At 40.1% G+C, this 24954-nt stretch overlaps 2 protein-coding genes across 2 annotated transcripts; both read right to left on the bottom strand.

The window, feature by feature from the left end:
• Positions 1 to 5791: 5791 nt before the first annotated feature.
• LOC129242218 (uncharacterized) lies at positions 5792 to 24879 on the bottom strand. Its single transcript, XM_054878772.1, has 7 exons — positions 24748 to 24879; positions 24509 to 24679; positions 23552 to 24421; positions 23426 to 23474; positions 17994 to 19013; positions 12130 to 13101; positions 5792 to 6880 (listed from the first exon to the last, which is right to left on the bottom strand). The coding sequence occupies exons 1-7, from the start codon at positions 24820 to 24822 to the stop codon at positions 5826 to 5828; spliced, it is 4212 nt and encodes a 1403-aa protein (XP_054734747.1). The 5' UTR covers positions 24823 to 24879; the 3' UTR covers positions 5792 to 5825.
• On the bottom strand, positions 12048 to 13294 carry LOC129242898 (peritrophin-44-like). The gene is made up of 2 exons (XM_054879814.1): positions 13228 to 13294; positions 12048 to 13101 (listed from the first exon to the last, which is right to left on the bottom strand). The coding sequence occupies exons 1-2, from the start codon at positions 13292 to 13294 to the stop codon at positions 12056 to 12058; spliced, it is 1113 nt and encodes a 370-aa protein (XP_054735789.1). The 3' UTR covers positions 12048 to 12055.
• Positions 24880 to 24954: the final 75 nt, after the last annotated feature.

Raw genomic sequence — 24954 nt, 5'->3', positions numbered from 1 at the left:
AAAGGTGGTATTGATCAACGAGATTCCGGAATATATATATAAGTTCAAAATAGAAATATATTCCTAAAAAGTGATATTATCGCCTTCAAAGTACTTCGCATCGACTGCAATGCACTTATGGCAGCGTCTAATCCAGCACTCGAAAGATTTCTGGAACTCTATTTTCGGTACTACCCTCAGAGCCGTCTTCGATTTTTCCATTAATTCCTTTTGGCTGTTAAAATGCGTTCCTCTTAGTGGAGCAGAAAAAATTCGCAGGGAGGCGTAATAGGCAAATTCGACGACCGTTGGATGGTATTCGTTTCGTTCTTCGTGAAAAATTCACGGATAATATTGGCACTGTGGACAGTGCGTTAGCATAGTGCAAAATCAACCAGATGTTTCCCATAATTTTTTTCTTTTTTGGAGAACGAGAACGTCTCATAACGCCCAAATAACAGTTCTTATATGAGTACCTCTTTTTTTTATGAAAACTACGGCTCGTCTCTAGTAATGGTGCGTTTGGTGAATGTTATGTCGGAATCAGCCTTAAAAATCATGTATTAGGCGCTATCTTATTTGTATGCAATTCAGATCCTTTGCAGCCATGCGGGCAAACCCATGAGCAATGCTCAAGTCCTCTGCCGGCTCTCTCTCGGTTATTGATCAACTTTTCTTTCACATTATTGATGTTTTTATCATTTTTCGACAGCCTGCCACTACGTTTGTCATCCTCGATGGACCCCCATGCGGCTCGTTAACGGCTGCTTTCTTTAGAGTATCATTACTGAAACAGTTTCCCACCATTACGCAAACGGTTTTCACAGCATTCTATCCATTTTTAACGCAAAATTTAATACAAACTCATTGCTGTAAATTCAAATCTATTTTTAAAACACTGTAAAAAATCGAAAACACGTGTGGAGATTTCCTTAAGACTGCGTCACTTTTATAAATGTCAAGCAATGGCGATACATTTTTGGTAGGAATACTAGTCACAGATATGGCAACCTAAGCAAAAAATTATAAAACAACAGAACAAAAAACGGTTGACTGAGGCGTCACTTGGCGGTTGTTCCGGACTTTTTGATATATTCTTTGCAGCAATTTTTCTTGAAACCTAAGTAGTTTTTCTCCCTTGCTAGGTTTCATGTTTTGTTTCCATATGTTCGGCAATAAAATGTTTTGTCCAGAAACCACTTTTCAGAATAAGTTCTTTAGCTAATCCGAATAAATAAAATCATTCATTTATTAAAGTTTTAGTTGCCTATGATTTATTCGTAGAAATCGCTATATCGAATTTAGTCAGTTGTCGCAAAATTGTTGTCGGAAAATACTCGCACCTTCATAAAATGCTTTCTATAAAGTGGTTAATTTAGTCAGCTCATTTAATAGAGCACAACTCTGCAAAATTGAAAATAATTGTAGCAAAGCCAAATATATCAATAATGAAACAATTTTTTTATTCCAATTGCCCGAAACTATCCTTTGTACAAATGTATGCACATACATATATTAGCTCATCGATTAGAAATAACGCAAGGTGTAGATATGTATGTACACTTTTTCCGGCAGTCGAAGCTTTGGCTGATAAATCTAGTGAATCACTGCATGATTAGTTATAAAGTAACACTAAAAAATCGTTGGCCTAGGTGGCCAAGGCAAATTCTAAAGTGTCACCTTTTTTCGAGAATAAACGTGCTTGCAGAAAGCGTGATATTCACCTCCAATCATTACTCATAACATCATTTTCATTATCAAATTGATAAAATTTGGGTACTCGTATGTAGTCTACAGGTGTTGTATAAGTACATACAGGGTGAACGATATGAAGTGTTACCAACTTCACACTGCTTGTATCTGTAAAACAGCTCATGACATCAACGCCAAAATTGTTCTAATGGCAGTTCAATATATTGTTTATATGCCATCAAAAGCATTTGCGTCTCAGTTTTGTTGATTTTTTTTCTGTGATGGAATTCAAACGTAATAGTGTGATTGCGTTATACAGGGTGGCTGATGAATTTTGCTACACTAAGAAACTCAAATAACTTTTTTTTTAGTGTATGGAATTCATTTTTTTTTTCAAGTTGAAGGTCATTAAATTTTATTAAATGTAGCTTAACTAGTTTTAAAAATAATTGAATTTAAATGCCCCCCATGCTCGTTGACACAAGTGCGGCATCTTAGTAAAAAGTTGTTCATTGCTGCTTTGAGAGTTGCGACAGGAATAGCCGCAATTGTTGCCCGAATGGATTGTTTTAGTTCATCCAAATTTGTTGGCTTTGTTTTATAAACTTCTTGTTTACATAAACCCCACAAGAAAAAGTCAGGTGCAGTAAGGTCAGGCGACCTGGGGGGCCAACGAAATTCGGAGTTTCTTGAAATCAGTTTATTGGGAAATTTTCGTCGCAACTCTGTTATAACAGTCTGGGCTATGTGAGACGTTGCCCCATCTTGTTGAAACCACACAGAGTTGAAAGGAATTCTCTTTCGGCGTAGTTCTGGATAGAAAAATTCTTTCAGCATTTTCAAATAACGGTCTCCAGTAACCGTAACGGTGTGACCATTTTCTTCAAAAAAATAAGGCCCGACAATACAGCGTGAAGAAACCGCACACCACACTGTCACGCGAAGAGGATGCAATTCCGTCTCGTGTAGTATCTGTGGGTTAGAAGTACTCCATATTCGACAATTTTGTTTGTTCACATTGCCGTTTAAATCGAAATGGGCCTCATCAGACATGAAAAGGCATTTTAACATGTTTTGGTCTTCTTCCACCATTTGCAGGATCTTCTGGCAAAATTCCAAGCGAATCGGCAAGTCTGCTGCATTCAGTTTGTTAACCATTTGAATTTTGTAGTGAAATAAGTCTAAATCTTTGTGCATTATTGTTTGCAAAGACTGTCGGCTGACACCAAGTTGAGCAGATAAGCTTCTTGTTGAAACCCTTGGATTGCTTTGTATAGCTGCAGCTACAGCAGCGATCGTTTCCTCCGTCCGAACTGGTGGGTTTCGATGATAATGCCTTCTTGCGACTGTTCCTTGCTCAGCAAAATTATTCACCAGTCTCATTATGGTCCATCTGCTCGGGGGATCGCCGCCAAACATCCGCCTGTACTCCCTCTGTACCAAAACTACGGACTCCAGTGCGTGATAGCGGCGGACTATCCAAATTCTTGTTTGCGTGTCCCAGTTATCCATTTTAATAAATTTTTAAGATCAATCTGCAAATTAAAACAAAAATGGAACAGATAACTTAAAAAGAAAAAAAGTTATTCAATTTTTTTTTGGTAGCGGCTTTCATCAGCCACCCTGTATTTGGCTGGAAAATCACAACCAGCATTTGTTCGTGAGATCAGTCAGCTCAAAGTGAATAAAATGTTTGTGTATCGCACTATAAAACGTTACAATGATACTGGTAGCATTGCAAAACGCTGTGGAGGTGGACCAAAACGTGCAAAACGTGAACGAACGTGGCGAATTTCCTAACATTGTGTTTTCTGATGAAAAAAATTTCTTAATTGAGCAATTCATAAACACTCAAAACGATTGTGCTTACTTGACCGAACGCTCATACGAGAATTTGAGCCTACGTATAGCCACTCGAAGCAATTTCCCATCGCAAGTAATGGTTTGGGCCGCAGTGACTGTTGATGGACGCTCTCCAATCGTTTTTATCGAGCCTGGTGTCAAAGTGAATGCGACTTATTATCGGAAAATGTTTTAGAAGCTGCTTTAGAGCCGTGGACACGCAAACATTTCGGTCGTAGACCATGGACGTTCCAACAAGACTCGGTACCGTCTCATAAAGCTCGTGTGAACCAAGAATGGTTAAAAAATCATGTTCCACACTTCATTTCGTCTGCACAATGGCTTTCGAATTTGTTGGACGCAAATCCGATGGACTATTCCGTCTGGTCCATTTTGGAGAGCAAGGTGAGGACTATAAAATATGTCAGTATGCGGTGAAAAAAGGGATTATACGAGAATGGGTCAAAATACCTCAAGATCACATTCGTGCAGCATGCAACTCATTTTTTGGCCGTTATATCGAGCTAAATTAAATATATGGTAAAATTATAATCATTTTTGAACAATTTTGTCTTTGAAATCAATAAAAACTAATTTCACACAAAAAAGTTATGGTGTTTTGAATAGGTAACACTTCATATCGTTCACCCTGTATATATGTATGTAGTACGAAATTGCTGAGCTGCATAGAATTCGTGTGAGAAAAGCACAAAGAACAAAAACTTTAAATTAAGTTTGCGGAATTTTTTTAGAAGAATGCCATTAAAATATGCAATCGATTCGTTGTTGCTTTATTAAAATGTATCATAGTAGAACCCCTCGAGCTCAACCTCAATAACTTTCCTTCTGATAATCTAAATATTGTAGTTATTAACAAATTTGAATTATAAGCAAATAACACACTCCTGCGAGGGTAAGTTTCTAGAATGGCTGTACTTTTTTCTTGTAGTTTTTTATACGCTGAAAACGAATCTGACCTTCAAAATGCTCCATCACGTCAGGATTTTTGGTAAATGAAGCCTAAAAGGTCAAAAAATGGCCATTTTAGCCATTTTTGATAATTTTTTTTGGGATAGAAAAATTTTTTTTTTCAATTTTCGACGAATAATCTGTCTGAAAATGTGCGCACTGGTGTTTTGTGGTCCCTGAATCAGACTTCAGCGAATAAAACCGCCCCAGTAAACATTTTCATCCAGATCAGTTAAATTTTAAATCTTTTTTCTAGCCATTTTAATTTTTGAAAATTTGAGTTTAGATTCGCAATCAGCGACCTCTAAAACCCCCGAGTAACAAATTTCAAGCGAATACAAGGAGTTTTTAATTTTTTTTCTGCCATACTGGATTCGCCATTTTGAATTTTTAAAATCCGACTTCAGATTCGTAATCAGCGACCCCAAAAACCCCCGATTAAAAAATTTCAAGCCAATAAGGTAGAAACAAGATTTTTTGGAAAATATTTTTCCCAAGAACTGTCTAAAGAATCGTTGGGTATAACGTCTATTGGCGTAACTGAAACTGTTAATTTCAAAATGTCATAACTTTTTTTTAAAAAATCGTACAATAATTTTAAAAAATGGGTTTTAAAGCTAAAGAGTTGTACTATGCAACCTTTTCGTCGAAAATTGAAAAAAAAATTTTCTATCCCAAAAAAAAATTATCAAAAATGGCTAAAATGGCCATTTTTTGACCTTTTAGGCTTCATTTACCAAAAATCCTGACGTGATGGAGCATTTTGAAGGTCAGATTCGTTTTCAGCGCATAAAAAACTTCAAGAAACAAGTACAGCCATTCTAGAAACTGAAAAAAGTTAAATTTCGCAGGCCTGTGTAATCTTTCAATCCAGATCCAAGAGAAAATTAATTGCGTTCATGGGCGTTGTAAAGATCGTCTATTGTCAAATAATTTTCATGGAGGGACAGGTGACGGAGAAACAAAACTAGGGAATTGAATTGAATTTGATGCGGCCAGCGCACGAAATATTATATGACAGGTGCCAATTTCATTCAGAAAAAAGTAACAAAACTCTATGTGAACTATATGAGTGCATACATATACATACATACATACACTGCATACATAACTGCTCGCATTTATTTCTAGATCAGATCCTGTGAGAATTTTGTAGATCAGTGACTGAGCCAGACTTCCGGATGTGTTTCAAATGATTTCTTCAAGAATTTTGTTAACAACTTTCGGTATATTTGCTCTTCGGAAAAATATACATGGACATACATACATATATTGTAAAAAAATTGGTGCACCGACTTTGTGTGGATTTTCCAGAAAATTTGTCACCTTCTTTATTACAGTGCCTAGGTTGAACAGGCCATGTAGCTAATGTTATGTGGAGTGCATCCTTGTGTGCGCTCGTCGAAGAAGTAGTTACTTTCGCATTTGCCAGTGGCAACTGTTGCTCCATTCTTGCAGCGTGCATAAGCAGTACAATCACCGGCCACATTGACGTATTTGTTGGCCATGCCTTCGCAACGGTCTAAAGAACACTTGACATTTAAGCGGTCGCGACATGACCAAGTGCCACTGTCAAAGAAGTAGCCGTCCTGACATTTTAGATATGTGGGACTGCGATCGGGTTTACCATCACTTTGCTTGGCGCATATATAATATCCACTACACGATTCCTCGTCAGCAATATAGCCGACTAGGACATTATCCTCGGTACCGCAAACATCAATTTCTGGTTCAAGTTCTGGTGCTAGAGGATGACAGACCGCTTCGCTTCGAGCTACACATTCTAAAGTAGAGTAGTTGAATGCTTGGCTTTCGGGGCACTCTAAAGATGTTAGTTTGCCACCCGCGACACATTGATGGTATTTCGTGCAATCTTTTATGTCCGCGAAGATCGTACCATTAGCTACAGAATTGCAAATCGGATTTGCAGTTACATTTTGAGTTTTCTTAGGACATTGGTATTCTTTCGGATAAACACAAGCGGATTTCGAAGGATGGAATACCAAATCTTTCGGGCAAGTGGAACGGATTTCTTTGCCATCCATGCAGAACACATAGCCATTACAATTTTCTGGGTCTGACAAGAAAATACCATCTTTCTTTGAGGCGCAACGGTTGTCAGAGACGGTTTGAGTGTTTTCGAAGGGACAAACAACGTCTTCCATGGTTTCACACCGATTTTTGTCTTTATTGAAATATAGGCCGTAAGCACAGAAGCCGTCTTCGTAGTCCTGGGCGTTGGCTGATGAGGGACACTGGACCCAATGGGTACATGAATTCGGGGACAGAATAAAGGTGCCGGCTGGCATTTGGCTACAAATTTCCTCAACCGACAATGGTTTACTTTCCGCTTTTACTGCAACAATGGCAGTTGTGACCAAAACTACAAAAATGGTTGCTAAAAGTAATAAATGACGAGAAAAATATTGTTATGAGTATGAGAGTAAAAATATAAGTATATTGTCTGATAAAGATTTTAGGACCTCACCCTTGCACATGGCAGAATCGAGCTCAAGTTAGGTGGCCTAGAGAATTTGCTGCCTTATTTTTAGTTATTTAAGTTTTCCTTTTAGTCAGGGCTAAAGGTCTTGGTGTAAGAAAAACTGCACTGATGTAAATTCTGGTTGCGAGTGACTCTTAAATATACAAAAGTCGACACACTTTATCGATATTAAAAATCTATTATTGTTACATTGCTCCGATATTATTAATTTTTGATAGTGAAAAAAAAAACAGATTGAATGGGCGGCAAGTGATTACACTACAGAAGGCAAATATTTTGATAATGTATCTCCTTGTTGAGAGTGAAGTAAGATGAAGGCCTGTGAAGCTGACTCACTACCACTCAATGTTCATAATAGATTCTGTAGTCGATTAAATCTTGGAAAAAAATCTACATTCATACGCCTCTATCAGGCTAGCACAACATTTCATGAAACAAATAAATTAACTACATCATTTGAAAATGGTAAAGCGTCGAGTAAAAATATGTTTCGATTTTCCATTTTTTGTTTCAATAGGCAAGCGGGCCATAGCAAGGTAGCATGACCTATCATGCGTTTTTTAATGTAAAAACTAAATTTTTTCTACAAGCATACAGCCTTCCTCGATCCTCGATTCCTCGTTAGGGCTGATCGTCTGTTAGCTCCTTCGTGACTTAGGTAGGTAGGTAGGTAAGATGGCAAGAGTACCCCAGGTACACTACAAGTAGCACTTACGTGCCGTTTTGATACCATAATGTGGACCACTACCTGTGAAAGGATTAAGGGAGGAGATAAGACCGTCTACAGCCATCCAGTGCTGTTGATGTAGCGGAGGAGAGAAAGGGGATCTAGGCTGGAGAATTTCATCAAGTCATCCCCAAAGGGGACGCTGAGGAATCTCAAGCGCCTAGCCGCCAGAGCCGGACATTTGCAGAGAAAGTGTTCCACAGTCTCTTTCTCTGCAGGATCCCCACAGCTTCTGCAATGGGGGTTGTACGGAATTCCAAGCTTCTCTGCATGAGTGCCGATCACCCAGTGACCCGTGATCACCGCAATGAGTTTGGAAATTGAATGGCGGGGGGTTCCCATCACCTCAAGCGTTCTGTTGATATCGTATTGAGGCCACAGTGCTTTTAAAATGGCACAAGATGAGACAGACCTCCATCTGTCTTGCGCTTTTCTTAGAAAGAAGTTGTGTAGTTTCCCTTTAACGACGGCCAAGGGGATACCGATGTCTGAGAATAGGACAGCTGGATTCGGTTCTGCCGCCTCCTTCCTGGCTAGCTCATCGGCAATTTCATTTCCCTCTATATTCCTGTGCCCAGGAACCCAGATGAGGGAAATGTTTCCTGCACGTCCGAGACGTTTAAGTTCCTCCTTACAGGAGTTCACGAGAAGAGAGCTGCAATACGGCGACGACAGTGCCTTGATTGCAGCTTGGCTATCGGAAAAAATATTAATGTCTCCCTCCCAACAGCGATCCCGAAGCATTTTGCATGCCTGCAGGATCGCAAAGACCTCTGCTTGAAAGACGTTATTTGTCTCCGGCAGTTTATAGGAGACCGAAATGCTGGCTGATTTAGAGTAGACCCCCGCTCCCACTCCAGACTCCATTTTGGATCCGTCAGTGAAAATAGAGGCATCTATATCCGCACCAACTCTTCCCTCTTTCCAATCTTGCCTGCTCGGAAAGATAGCCCTACCACAACCCTCAAAGCACAGTTTGCGGATGGAGAGGTCGGTGCGAATATCAGAGAAGGAAGGGGAGATCTGCTTCAGAATGCTGCTATGTCCTACAGGAAGTTGTCTCCAAAGGCCAAACTTCTTCAGCCTAATAGCACTCTGAGCAGCAATGTATTTAACCTGCAGATCCACAGGAATTAAGTGGAGAATAACGTTGAGCGCAGCGGTGGGACATGTTCTACAGGCCCCAATGATGCCCACACATGCAGTTCTCTGCACTCTCTATAGTTTAGTGGAGTTGTAGCCCTTCTGAAGAGCTACCCACCAAACTAGGCAACCGTATGTCAAAATTGGCAGAACCACTAAGTTGTACATCCAAAGTACGACACGTGGCTTGAGACCCCATTTTTTGCCGAACATAGATTTACAGGTGTAGAAGGCTATATTGGCCTTCTTAACTCGATTTTCTATGTGCAGCTTCCAGTGACTTAAATCGTGTTACTTTTTAGTATTCCCGTAAGAAGCAGACATAGTTGAAGTCGTACAACGTAAGATCCGGCGAATAACATTTATTGTCTGAACTTCTTGACTTAAGTTAGGTTAGGTTGAAACGGGTTGTCCACTAAGGGGCATACTATGGCTTATACCAATGTGTACTTTACAAAAATTTGAGAAGATCTCTGATTTTCCCAGTACTGAGGTCTTCCAGCCCATTAAAAAATCGTTTACCTAAAATGATAAATCTACGTCTGCATAGAGCAGGACAATGCCACAGAAGGTGTGTCTCTTCCTCTTCCTCACCTAGACAGTTTCTGCAGAAGTCATGTGCTTGCTAAGGCTGTGCTTATTTTGGCTTAGCAGAGATTCTGTGCGTTTAGCATTGAGCGTCGGTCACAATTGTCGGGCGATCCTGCATGTGGTTTCATTACGTCATCTTTCAGTCGTTGCTCTCACACTTTTCTCTTAAATAAGTAGCGTAAGAGCCTGAAACGGTATGCCTATGTCATTGTCGGTGCAATCGTCAGTGAACTTCTTGACATGCATACAATTGAAAATGTGGCGTGTTTTGCTTTGGTGGATAACCCATGTCTTGTCCATCCACAAGCCGTTATTCTTTTACGAAGTTTACCAAGAATAACAAGGTTCTGCTGTTGACAAAATGTTGACCATAATCGATTAGCGTACCGATTCAGATTATCATTTTTGTCCATGCTGTCACCTGCTTTTAAGGAGATAAGTCTTCCTAGGCGTGAATTTTTAATGAATTACTATCAGTAGTGAAGCTTCTGAAGTTTCATTCAAAATTTCACAACAATGCGTTGTCTTATTGTTAACTTACAATTTTTCCTGTAAAATGTTTTCCATAAAAACAATTCTAATGCGAGCGACGGATATATGGACTTGTTCACAGAAGCGCTAGGTTCTACAGTCGGAAGGAACGGTTTCACACTAGAAAGCTGGTGGTAGGTGGCACAACTCCTTTATTAGTCGATCTTCTTCTTCAATTTGTGGTCTACGCCTTGATGTTTTCCTTCAAAGATTATTTTTATGAGGAGCTTCTCATGACAAAAATACCCTCAGAGGCTCATTTAACAAATGCATTTTATTTTTTTTTTTTATTTCTGCTACTGTAAGCAAAGTTGTTATGTAAAGAATTCAGTCGAATGTAGCAAAAGCCACTTTATCGCTATATTAAGATTTTCCATGCCTTCAGAAGAATCAGAAATTCCAGAATTTTCGAAGTGAGTTCTTCAAAAGGATAAATAGTCCAGATATTCTTTCTTCTTCTGTTGTTTTTGAGATGTAAGGGGAATGTGATACTGTACAGTTTTTCGGCTGTTCCGTGGAGCCCGATAAGTATTGGGATTTTATAAATGAATATTTTGGAAAGATTATCAAGAGTGCATTGATCTTCATCTACTTCCGTGCCAACTTCTTTGCCGTCCGAAGAGATTTAATTGATACCATCGTTACAAAATGGAAAGAGATCGATTAATCTCGTTCCTGGGGCAGTGCGCCAACCTAAGTCCCATCAATCATCTCCATTACATCAACAGATCGGGTTGATTGTAGATATCTGCCTGATGGAGGTCTAATAATGTCATCAAAACGGTGCTTCAGTGCTACTTGGGGAGTTCCAGACTGGTACCTTAACCATTTCAACTACCTATCTACCATCATCTGTAAGACTGGAGCAACCACCTTAAGGGGGTGGTAGGGTTTAGCGCTAAAAAAAAAACACTTTTTTTTTTAATATTTTACAGAAATATGGCTTAAGATACTTTAATAAAATCAGTTGCATGTTATTGTACATCTTTTCAATAAGTTTTTAAAAAATATTAATAATAAAATATTGACAAATAAGCCCATGACAGAGTTTTTTTGGAGATATGTTTTTCGAGAGGTGCTCTGCGGTGCCAATCGGCATTCGTCGTAGAATCATCTGAAACTAAAAAAGTCGAATTTTTCAGTTAAAGTATGACGTAATGCTCGCCCCCCCATTAATAAAATTTTTTTTTTTTTTCATTTTTGTAGTTTTGGTGGCAAAAAAACGTAAAACGAGCATTTTTGGCGAAAAATTTCGCCATATTTGTAAGTGAATAACAACCTTAAAAAAAATAAAATAAATGATAAAATAATGATTTAGAAAACGTGTGCCAAATTTGAAAAGAATCGGTTGAATAGTTTCGGAGTTGTGATTGGCACCGACTTTTAAGAAGTCGTTTTGGGAAAAACGCGTTTGAAAAAATGACGCCGACAGCCCAGCCCTTGGGAATTGCCAAGCATCTATCGATGCTCCGCATTCGAGGTAGAGTGCCTACAAAGGCTATAACTTTGAGAGTTCTACTCCGATCCATTTAAAATTTTGACACAACATTTTTGAAATGATTTACTATAAGATGAGTGAAGAAAAAAAATTTCGATTTTGTGACCCGCCCCCCCCCCCCCCCCCCCCCCCCCCCCCCCCTTAAGTTATAACAAACTCCAACTTCCTTTTGGCTTATCGAACCACTGTAAGCTCCAATTACGTCTTGTTAGTGTAATTTGATTTCACGAAGCACTCCCTTATTGGGATTCTTGTCTGCTAAATTTATCAAATTATTTACTTTTTATTATTACTATTTACATTTAAGTATCAGCTGAGCATCTGCAACAGAGTAGCAGAGTGTGCAAAAGAGTAACATTGTTTGCAAAACAGATATCGATGGGAGATCCAAATCTGCACAGTTTTGAATAACCCCACGGGAAAGTAAATTTTTGAAGATCCCCCAACTTTCTTAAATTCTACTGAAAATTTTATTTAATAATGCAGAAGTCATTTACTTTACATAAACACACAAATAGATACACATTTATATTCATTTATTTAAATTTTTTATATACAACATTTCACCGGATTTTATGATTTAGGCGGTACACGCAGTGTAGCTAATATTTTGTTGAGTACAAGCCTGCGAGCGTTCATCGAAAAAGTAGTTACCTTCGCATTTGCCAGTGGCAACTGTTACTCCATTCTTGCAGCGTGCATAAGCGGAGCAATCACCGGCCACATTTACGTATTTGTTGGCCATGCCTTCGCAGCGGTCTAAAGAACACTTGACGCTTAGGCGGTTGCGACATGACCAAGTGCTGCTGTCAAAGAAGTAGCCGTCCTGACATTTTAGATATGTGGGACTGCGATCGGGTTTACCATCACTTTGCTTGGCGCATATATAATATCCACTACACGATTCCTCGTCAGCAATATAGCCGACTAGGACATTATCCTCGGTACCGCAAACATCAATTTCTGGTTCAAGTTCTGGTGCTAGAGGATGACACACCGCTTCGCTTCGAGCTACACATTCTAAAGTAGAGTAGTTGAATGCTTGCCCTTCAGAGCACTGGAACGATATGAGTTGGCTCTCTTCGTCACAACTAAGATATTTCGTACAATCGCTGATGTCCGCAAGCACAGTATTTTTTGCCACGGACTTGCAGATGGTGCTGACGTTGGCGGCTGCTCGCTTCAATTGGCAATTGTAATCTTTTGGATAAACGCACGCCCCCTTTTCTGGGTTATATATCAAGCTGCCGGGGCAAGTCGAGCGTGTTTCTGTCTGGTTGTTGCAGAAAATGTAGCCACTACAGTCATTCGGATCAGCCAGGAAGGTACCATCAGTTTGGAATGCACAACGATTGTCGTTTGAGGTAGATTCGTAGGGGCAGGTGACAGTTTCCTTACTCTCACAGCGACCGGCATCCTTATTGAAATACAACCCAAAGACACACAAACCTTCTTCCAAGTCTTCAGCATTAAATGAAGATGGGCACCGAACCCACTTGTTGCACGTATTGGGATGTAGAATAGTGGTGCTGGGGGTTAATAATCTGCATATCTCCTCAACGCTTGTTTTGTTTTGACCAGCGTATGCTGACGCAATGATGGAAAAAACCAAGAGGCAAAGTGTAACTGCAAATGGAAATGGAATTATTTAATTTTTAGTTATTTTCCTGTCTGGTTAGAGTGCGGACATGAATAGCTCAGGCCATTCATGAAATTGATTTGTTAAATATATGGGACATTCGAGTTACTGACAATTTTTTCGGGCTGAAAGCAATAATGTGCCTCTTGCAGGAATTGCATAGTAGTTAGATTTATTCATTTTGGCGCTATTTCTGCAGATTCCTACTTCTCACTTAAAAATTCACAATGCGGTGATAGACAGCTCCAACAGCAGTTTAATTCATGAACTGAATTATTTTTAAAGTTTGCATTGATCTTAAATATCCAGACGTACTCGTATATATTCACACAGGTATACATACATGCGCATATACTTATTTATGTATATAGGCATGCGTCTGTAAGTAATTATTATTGAAAATAAAAATGCATTTGTACGAATTCCTAAAATTGAGCGGACTACTTTGAATGTTTGGTGATAAAAATTAGATGTGTACGTATGTATGTTTGTATAAGGTTGGCCAAAAAGTCTTGCGGTATTTCCGCAAGCTTGTCTTTGCAAGCGCGTAGTTCTAGTTGTATTCGTCGCATCGGTTCACGCTAGAGCTTTTTGGAAAGCTCTTTTCACGTGCTAACACGTGTTTGATTAATTGTTGTTTGCTTTTAGTCGTTCGTGAGTTATAGCGTCGCAAACATGGAGCAAAATAAAGAGAAAATACGGTATATTTTACACTACTACTACGATAAAGGCAAAAATGCATCTCATGCTGCCAATAAAATTTGTGCAGTTTATGGACCCGATACAGTTTCCATTTCCACCGCACAACGATGGTTTCAACGTTTTCGTTCTGGTGCAGAGGTGATCGAAGATGCGCCACGGACCGGAAAGCCTGTCGATAAAATCGCTGAATTGATCGAAAGAGACCGGCATAGTAGCAGCCGTAGCATCGGCCAAGAGTTGGGCATGAGTCATCAAACCGTTATAAACCATTTGAAGAAGCTTGGATTCAAAGAGAAGCTCGATGTATGGGTGCCACACGACTTGACGCAAAAAAACATTTTTGCCCGTATGGATGCATGCGAATCGTTTCTGAATCGCAACAAAATCGACCCGTTTTTGAAGCGGATGGTGACTGGCGATGAAAAGTGGGTTACTTACGACAACGTGAAGCGCAAACGGTCGTGGTCGAAAAGCGGTGAAGCTGCCCAGACGGTGGCTAAGCCTGGATTGACGGCCAGGAAGGTGTGTGTTTGGTGGGATTGGCAGGGAATTATCCACTATGAGCTGCTCCCCTATGGCCAAACGCTCAATTCGGACCTGTACTGCCAACAACTGGACCGCTTGAATGCAACACTCATGCAGAAGAGGCCATCTTTGATCAACAGAGGCCGAATTGTCCTCCATCAGGACAACGCCAGGCCACACACATCTTTGGTGATGCGCCAGAAGCTCTGGGAGCTCGGATGGGAGGTTCTTTTGCATCCACCGTATAGTCCGGATCTCGCACCAAGTGATTACCACCTATTTCTGTCCATAGCGAACGAGCTTGGTAGTCGGAAGTTGTCCACAAGAGGGTCCTGTGAAAATTGGCTCTCCGAGTTTTTTGACAATAGGGAAGCGAGCTTCTATAAGAGGGGCATTATGAAGTTGGCATCTCGTTGGGAACTCGTCATCGAGCAAAACGGCGCATATTTGACTTAAATCGCATTATTATAACAAATTTTATGAACAATTGAAAATTCAATAAAAATACCGCAAGACTTTTTTGACAACCTTATATTATGTTTTCGTTCATACATACACATTTGTATGTATCTTTATGTAATATAACAACATTTTTGAAGAACTGAATGAACTTGAAGCCTGATATGAGTTATTGCAAAAAATCTCCCAATCATATAACAGACATAAGCGGAAATTAAATGAAATCATATTTTGTATTTCTCTTGTTCTTTCCTCACTGAAATTCAATGATGAATAGGGTTGTTTCGATAAATATGAACAAGGCTTATTAAAAAGTTGATTCATGGTAATCAAACTTTTTCAGATAACTATGAGCAACAAACACATCTACAATTCTCACCATCTCCTACAACTTACCGACGAGATACGGAAATATATCAGACAACCACTGAACCTAATGAAATGGATACAGATCTCGAACGATTTACATATCCATACCGAGAGGTCATTACCATTGTCCCTGAATGTCGCCATCGGGGTCCAATCACCACCTGTTGCAGGCGAAATACTTCGTGTTAAACTCCAACCTTTGTAGAATCGATCTAGACTTATTCAGTGTATGTCCGGGATGTGAAGGTATCCTGGATGACACTGACCATCTTTTCGCTGGTACACTTAATCCTACTCACCTAACCTACCTCTGCCTCTATTCCTACAGACGTCGACTAATGGTTTTACTGCTCTAAGTTTAGTTAGCTATTGCAACAACAATTCTCAAAAAACTTATAAAATAATTTATGGTGCGTTTAAAAGCGCTAAAACGGCACTTCTCGCTTATCGCGTCAATCAAGAAGAAGAAAAAGAAAAGTTTCATGATTTCAGATTTTCTAATTATAAAGAACTAGCAAACCCGGCCCCCTTCGCTGGGCACACTAAAATAGAATAGATATGGTTTACAACAGAAAATATATGATTTTCATATTATTTATTTCTTTATTCTTTATATTCAAGCGCTTTGGCATAAACAATATTTTTTGTTTTTCTATTTGTTTTTGAGTAAATATAAAATATAAATTGAAAATCAGGAAAAAAGAAGATTGTTTTTAAATCAATCAAATCAACGCATATGAATAAACAATCGTCTTTTTTCCTGATCATCCATGAATTTTTCGTTTCAATTTATATGTTTTATTAAGCATTGGAGCTTTTTTAACCATTATCCATTTAAATTTTTCAAAAAAAAAAAAACGAAAAAAAATTTTTTTTCCACGAACACATAATTTCATTCGGATTTCACATTAAATTCTCAAATTTCGTAAGAAATTATTCACTGTTCCAAAATCCACTCCAAAAAAATTCACAAACAATTTTTACATATTGCACTTACGTTTTTTCCTTATGGTATCCAAATCAGAAAGAAATATTGACACATTGTAACTCACACTGTCAAGTTCAGTTCAGTGACAGTTCAGTTCCGCCCCAAGCGTTAAAAAAGTAAGCAACATTATGGCTGGTTCAAAAGAACGCTGCACCCGTTGCCAGTGCTCCGAATTACAACCAAACTTTACGAAACCCATTTTCAATACTTACTTAACAATGTGCGTAAGTTTGCTTTAATTCGGTGCAAAGACACGGCGGGTCCACGTTTTGGCATATATTTCCAGACCCTAGTCATCAATAGGTATGAAAATTACCCCGTATTAAAGCACTTATCAACAGCTTTCATTTGATACCCATATTGTACATACACAACCAAAGGCTACCCGGGTCCACGTTTTGTTCTATATGCCGAGACCCCAGTCACGGAGCGGCATGAAAAATACTCTGTACTAAAGCATTCAGCATTCAATTTGATATCCATATTGTACAAACACATTCTATGGTCCACGTTTTGGTCTCTATCTCGAGACCCTAGTCACGGAGCCGCATGAAAAATACTCTGAACTACAGCATTCACCAACAGCTTCCATTTGATACCCATATTGTACATACACATCCGAAGGTTACCCGGGTCCACGTTTTGACATATATCTCGAGTCCTATTTCCAAAATAAAATATAATCCATGTTACTCGTGGATGATGTAGCTTTCGAATGGTGAAAGAATTTTTAAAATCGGTCCAGTAGTTTTTGAGCCTATTCATTACAAACAAACAAAGTTTTCCTCTTTATAATATTAGTATAGATGATTAATTATGACACATTCCTATGGCAGCCAATTCTTCGGACCGGTATAACACGCGGTTTTTCCGACAAACGACTGTCGCTCCAGTAAATTAACTCTCGTCTATCTTAAGTGGAACAGGATCTTATTTTGAGAGCTGTCATCGAGCCTAACTCTATATCAAAAGTTTACTACTCGTACTACTGCGTTTGCTTAAAACCTACAGACACTGTATGACACGATTTGTGGTCACACGTTGCTCTCGCCATAGGCCGTCTTCAGCGTTTACTGCCTCTACTTCGCACAATGTGCCGGTACCTCCGCTAAGCCCTACAATCGGAACCTCAACGGCTCCTCGGAGCTCACTAGAGCAGTATTACTACCCCTTCGTTCATACTACCCACCCCTGCTTCCAGCTTCAATTCCCGTGAGAGAGCGAACCAGCAGTTCTTGGTGCCGCGTATGAAAAACGATTTGTTCTTCTGTGCACAACCTAAAGTTCCTAAATGTCAGGTGCATTGGAAGTAAAATATTTTAAGAAGTGGACGACTTTCCTAAATAAGTGTAATGGTGAAGATGACTTCCCTGAATGAGACAAAAAAAAAAAATACCTCTCAATCGAAATTTTTTTATGTAAAATGGCACCTTGACAACGTGCATAAACATGAAATTATTTGATCGATACTTTACGAGACATCGATCACTACAGCCTTCTACCGAGAAAGTATGGATTTCCTTTTCCCCTAGCCAATATTTAATACTTTCAATAATTCGTAGTATGCTATGATGCATGCACCTTGAGAAGTTTAAATTATTTTCCAAAATTTTCCTACAAAGTAAGGAAAATTGATTCGATTTGTGAACGAAAATTAGGGACTAATAGGTCAGGACCCTGTCAAATGAACAAACAAGGAACGCTGGTGTAAATGTGCGCTCCTCTCATTTTCAGCTTCCTAATAAAAATTATCAACACAATCAGTGAATACCTTTTGAACAACGCCATTCGTTTTTTATTAAAAATGCATAATATTTCATGTAGAAGTTATGTTACAAATAGCATAACTTGGTTTGGTGTCAACGCAGCCTCCATTGACCTCATCGATATACGGGTAATTTGCGTTCGTGCAGGTGTAGTTAGCCGTGCTTGCCTGGTTACCAGAACATATATGATATTCTGTACAGTTCGTAAAAGGCACAGTTGCGAATTGTATATTAATATTTCCACAACGATTGAGTTTGCAAGCGTAACTTATAGGGCTGACGCATTCTTGGAGAGTGGGATCGAAATGTGTTGCATAATCACAGCTTCTCCATTGACCCGATCCGCTGGCGCTTGAACACGAGTAGTAACCGTAGCAAGTATATCCATCCTCTACGTACTGTACGCCCCCTTTAGTTGTGTTATATGCTGAGCATGCGGATGTGTCAGGTGCATATGTAACAGACGAGGAGTTGTTACTGGTTGTGCATGGATTACTCTTTTGACACATTCCGGTTAAGTTATTATAGTAGGTGTTATTGGAGCATTTTTGAGCAGTTCCTGTGCCATCCACACATCGAATGAATTCGCCACAAGTACTTGCGCCAACAAACACGTTATTTTTCACTAGACGACAAACGGAATCAGTGGGACAAGTGTAGTCATAGTTGCATTCCACCAGTGATGGGTCATACAACTGATTTGTCGGGCATGAAGAACATGACACTATCTGTTTGTTAGAGCAATAGCAGTATCTATTACAGTCGTTGGGGTCAGCAACATAGCCAGGCTCGTCCAAATTTGCGCATATGTCTTCTGCAGAGGTACTGCAGGTAACTTGAGAGGCATAATTACATATAGCCTTAGATGAATCATAGAGGTAGCCATCTGGACACGTTCCTTGGTGGGTCAAACTCCCACCAGAGCAGTAGCCCCAAGCTTGGCAGTTGTCAGGGTTGGCAATGTATCCTTCAGCGTAGTAAAGACACGTTTCGTTCATTGTGTAAACGGCGTCAACTGATCCATGCTGAACGATCAGCAGACCGAATATAGAGAGCAAGAGTTTCGCCATACCAGTCATCATAAATAAATCTGTCGAGATAGGAAACATATATTGAAATAAACATTTAGGTGAAAGTGCATTTTTCAAATTGGATAAACAGGTGGATAAACTGGAGAATAATATTTGAAAAATAAATTGTTTTCGGTTCCAAAACAATCTTTATAATCTAGATCAGGCGCTCGTATGTGTATCGTCTCGTGGAAAACTTATCTAGTTAAACACTTAGCGCCGTTAATGATCGATGTTACATCCTGTAATGAGTAGCTTTTGCTATAAACACCAACGCATACTTTGATATGTGCAACAGGAGCTTCGGTGAAGTCAATTTTCATACAACCCAAATGCTTTCGGGACACGGGTATTTCCAGAAATACCTGTTCAAAATAGTGAAATGCGAACTCCCCACATGCATATGCGGCGATGCAGCCGAAGATGACGCTGAGCACACCTTTTCCCAATGTTGGGAACAAGAACGTCGAATGCTGGTGAATGCAGTCGGTCACATAATCGCTGAAATGATGTTAAGCAGAGAGCAAACGTGGAAAACCCTCAGTCGTTTCGCGGAAACAATGCTCCGGATTAAAAAGCGGTACTTGGACGCAGACACACAAGCATAGATCGTGTATTGAGGAAGAGGGAACGCCACTCTGAAGTAATGCAAAAGCGGTTCCAGGCTGGGCGACGGCTCCAAGCGAGGGGTAGTTTTTCAGTCTCCGGATATACAATTGTTGGGACGGCAGCTTTGATGATGCAAGAGGCATTTTAAACCTTCATCCGCAAAAAAAAAGGAAAAAAATATGTGCGCATTTGAACGCGTTCAGTGGCTTTATTTGAAAAGTTGTTTCTGATCTGCATATCTCTGCGTACTCTTCAATTTACTTTTATTAAACGGCCTGCCTCAATTAGGATGCCACTTGAAGGCGTTCAGCAGCGTCTAATAGGAATACATTACCTTTCATTTCTGATACTTTTCCTTATCGATCCTTAGTGCGTTATCCTTGAACGTGAAAACAATTCGATTATTTGTCTCGAGATGTCAACCAAATGCTGCAACCGAAACTATGTCTACGTATGTTTCAAAATGTGTAGGAGCATTTATAGGTCTCCCTACCACTGCCACCGTCAAATTTCAGTGCAAAGCATTATTTAATTTTACCATGTTTTCTTGCCGATAAGCCATTCGTTTAGATCACCGAGAACAAATTAATTTTTTCCTGTTTATATGTATGTCTCATTTCCTGTAGTTAGACTTTGGTTGCGAGCAGGCAAACCACACACACAAACACGCAGATCTTAAGGGTAAATGCTTGAAACATCTTATTAGCGCGCAAGTGCCGAATAGATAAGGCTTTTGTTCTACTATCGCGATATTTGTTCGCTTGTACAAATGTCTGTATGTACCGTGAATCATGTAGTATTGGATTAAAAATGTTGTACTAAGATACTAAAAAAATAGTGTACTGAGGTAGGTTAGGTTAGGTTGAAGCGGTTGTCCTGTGGGACACACTCAGGCTCATTGCCCATTGTGATGCCGCGTGGGGAGCTTGTCCCTATCTTTCCTAAAACCAGTGTGTGTTTTTCAAAAATTTTAAAATATCTCTGATTTCTATAGTACTGAGGTCTTCTAGCTCATTAAAAAATTGTCTACCCAGAATAGTAAACCTCCGCCTGGATAGAGCAGGGCAGTGGCATAGTAGGTGCGAGATTGTCTCTTCCTCGTCCTCATCTTGACAACTTCTACAGAAGTCATGTGTTTGCACACCCATCCTTTGGGCGTGTCTGCCTATTAGGCAGTGCCCCGTTATGACTGAGATCAATGTGCTAAGACTGTGTTTATTTTGGCTTAGCAGAGATTCTGTGCGTTTAGCATTTAGAGTTGGCCAAAGTTGACGGGCGATTTTGCAGGTTGCTTCATTTCGCCATCTTTCGTTTGCTTTCTTTACAATTTCTTCAAGGATGTGTAGCTTACATGTTTGTAAGGGTATCCCTATGTCATTATCTATGTGCTCGTCAGACAGTCTAGTGCCGAGTCTTGCTAGTTCATCGGCTCTACAGTTACCCTCAATGTCGCGATGGCCAGGAACCCATGTTACCTTTAAGTGAAATGACTCAGCCATCTCGTTAAGAGATGTGCGGCATTTCATGGCTACCTTGGAGGTTGTCGACTGTTTTGTGAGGGATTTTATCGCCGCTTGGCTATCAGTGAAAATGTAGATATCATTTCCGGATATCGCATCACACTGTATCAGAAAGACACTACAGTAGTCGGGGAGCTGAAAACTGAAGGAGATCCCCAGATGTTCAGAATATACACCTCCGCCTACCCTGCCCTCGAGCTTTGAGTCATCTGTGTAAACATGGATGGACTCGCCCTGTCTCACGTCGTCCCGTTCCCACTCTTCCCTTGAGGGTAGGAGGGTCGTAAACGATGTAATGGCAAGTATAGGCGGGAGTGCATAGTCCACCAGTTCGGGAAGCCCCAGAGTGCCAGCCAGGATTTTACCGTGGCCATAATCCGTGTTTGACCACTTGTTTAGAGTGTTCAGCCTTATTGCCGCACTGCGTGCGTTATATATTGCCTGCAGATCTACCGGAAGGAGGTTTAGTGTCGCATATAATGCTTTCGATGGTGTGGTTGACATGGCACCGGTTATCAGAACAGATGCTAGTCTTTGCACCTTGTCAAGTTTCTTGATGTTCACACCCTTCTGAAGGGCATCCCACCATATTACTATACCGTAGTAGAGAATTGGCCTCACCACTGCTGTGTAGAGCCAATGTATCATTCTGGATTCCAATCCCCATTTCTTCCCAATGAGCCTTCCGCAGGAGTACATTGCGGTCATAGCTTTTCGTGCTCTGTCTGCGACTGTGAGCCCCCAATTTAGCTTCCTATCTAGTATAAGTCCTAGATACTTTGCCCTTTCTATTACTCTAAGTGGTTTCCCTCCTAGGAATATTTGTTGAAGAGTAGGTGTTTTGTGTTTCCTACTAAAAAGTATCAGATCCGTTTTTTCCGGATTTACCTCTAGTCCTCGACTTTTGCACCAAAGTGATAGTCTGTTGAGAGATCTTTGTTGGAGGTCACATAATGTTGGAAGGTGTTTCCCCGAGATTGCTATTACAATATCATCGGCATATGATATTATTTTACCTCCAATTTTTTTCCAGTTCTTGTAGAAGATTGTTGACAGTTAGGTTCCACAGAAGTGGAGAAATTACCCCACCTTGGGGTGTACCCCTGATCGGAAATTTTTTAACAAATGTGTGACCCAAGTTTGCGTTTATCGTTCGCCCAGTTAGCATTCGTTCTATAAACGAGACTATTGCATTGCTTACTCCCATTTCCATTAGCGAAGTGGTAATTGCTTCCGTATACATGTTATTGAAGGCACCCTCGATGTCTAGAAAGGCAGCGAGGGTAAATTCTTTGTAGTGAAGTGATTTCTCGACTGTGTGAACTAGCTCATGGAGCGCTGTTTCCACTGATTTGCCCTTGCTGTATGCATGCTGGGAAGGTAATAGTTTGTCGCTAATTCTTCCTTTGATATGCACATCTAGCAACCGCTCTAAAGATTTTAACAAAAAGGATGATAGGCTGATTGGCCTGAAGTCCTTCGGTTTCGTATGTGTGGTTTTCTCTCCTTTGGGAATGAATACCACTTTTACTTCTGCCCATTTCTTGGGGATATAGTTAAGACGTATCGCTGCCTCAAAAATTAAGGCGAGTGTAGGTGCAATCATATCTTTTGTGTGTTGCAAGTCAGCGGGAATGATTCCATGAGGTCCCGGTGATTTGTACTGAGGTAAGTAGAGAAGATGCTAAGGGGAAGACTAACAAGCATTTTAAACTAAAAAATGAAAGATGATTGTAAACTCCCAAATCCTTTCAAAGATATTGAATAGAAGTTACATATAATAAGTGCATATTCATGAGTAATGTGGACATGTTATGTCATAAGTTTATCGTCTCTGTGACTTACAGCAGGTGGCAAGAAAAAGTCGCACTTTTTTCAGCAGCTGTATTCAGTAGAAATTTGCACTACTTGGGACAAACTTCGAAAAAGAAAAAGAATTCCCTACACTTTTATATCGGTATCACAGCTTTGAAGTACTTACATATATTTTGAATGTAAGAGGGGTTATCCTTTATTTGCCTTAATAGAGGACTGATTAGGAAAATAATTTAACTTGGTTGCGTCTCGCTACTTGTGATGTAGCCAGCAGCTTGTGGAAGTGATGAAGAGAAACGTTGACAGCTACTAGATCCACCTGGTAGTTAGTGGTTAAGTGCAAATAATTAATAATCAGTCCATGCCCAAGAATGGCAAGATATGAGTGTTGAGAAAACTTCTGCCAATCGCAAAAAATATTGAGCTCATTAAGATTTAAAGTATGACGCACTGGACACGAATGACGTTTGCTAGATTGCTAATCACACCGAACTGAAATAATTCGATTGCAGCATTTTCGGTTATGGTAGTCCATACCTACAGTAATTTGATTTATTACGAGTATAAAAGTCAATTGAAATGCCATAAACAAAACTATTGCATCATTTGGAGACCTGCTGTTGGCAGTCTACTTTTGTGGGTGAATCACAAACCTCCGCCTTCTGATCCCAATACATTCCTTCTGGACAGGAAGTCAGCACTGGCATACCTATTATGCAGATATAGTATTTACTGCAGTCGGTGGAGTGGCGCAAGTACGCTTGGCTCTCTTTAGGGCAACTGAGCACATCAAGCCCAAGGTCGTTTGTACGCCCGGTGAACGAATCTACAGCTATGGTGGGCGGAGTGTGTATGAGCTGATTATCCGAGTATGCAGAGCTTGAGGGATGTCTTGTACTCGCAATTTGTGACCAGCTGGCATCTATTGTTGACTGAGGCAACCATGTAATGGGGCCCGCAACGCCGTTGGTCACGGAATAGCATACGGTGTAAAACCCGGTCTTTGGAGGCATATCATTCAATTGCCCGTCTGAGGAATTTGTGGACGCTTCAGATGCTGTTGTCATTTCTGAATTGCTCATTGGAAGAGTAGTGCCTATATAACATTCGGCCAAGGGGCGAATCTCACAGGCTTGACGTTTATAGTTCCAACTGGTGCCGCGCCCACAATTATGTGGCAACATGTGCCCGAAAGCACAAATATAGTAGGCACTACAATCGCTGGGATGCGGTATAAAATAAGCTCCGTAATGATGGCATGCCACGTTTTTCGGATCGTACTTCGACATGGGGTCAATGGGTTTGTGAGTGTTAACATCTAATGCGCTGAAATACAGATGGAATCGGTTGGGCAATGGTTCAAATGGGATCTGCTTTTCATTCGGCGTAAGTTCACGTATTGGCCTAGGTGCACTATTGAATATTTCTATTTCAGCGACTACTTCAGGATGAGCCGGAGTGTGATGAGCTTGCACAGCATCAGTCTAAAGTAAATATACGTGTATTTGAATGTAGATGCACACATATGCAAATATCTATTATATAGCAATAAATTATCTCATTGAAATCACCTCATTTATTTGACATTTCGCCATATCTGGCCAATTGCACACTTTTGTTTTAGCGTCAAAATGTAGCCCTGCATCGCAAAAGCTTATCAACGGGACTGTGCCACATACGAAATATGAATTGCAATCACGTGGATTCGGTGCAGTGTCCCCACTTTTTGCATTTTTGCAGATCTGCAGATAAAGAAGTGACAAAAGGAGAGAATTGAAAAAGCAGGCTATTTCATCCCTTTATGACATACCAGCTGCGACAAATCCTCAATGCTGTAACATAATCCGCAATGCAGAAATGCGATAGGTACAATAAAACGCCACATAATTATTCTTTACTGAAAGGCCGTCACTCACTCTTTGGGACGGTTACTCTGAATGAATTTATTCGAATATGTTTTGAAGTCGCATATCATTGCAAAATCGATTTTATAGCGCCCGAACCGTTTTAACGGCCA

This window comes from Anastrepha obliqua, chromosome 3 (assembly GCF_027943255.1).
Source record: "Anastrepha obliqua isolate idAnaObli1 chromosome 3, idAnaObli1_1.0, whole genome shotgun sequence".
Classification (NCBI taxonomy): Eukaryota; Metazoa; Arthropoda; class Insecta; order Diptera; family Tephritidae; genus Anastrepha; species Anastrepha obliqua.
This window is presented reverse-complemented; position numbering and strand designations above follow the sequence as displayed.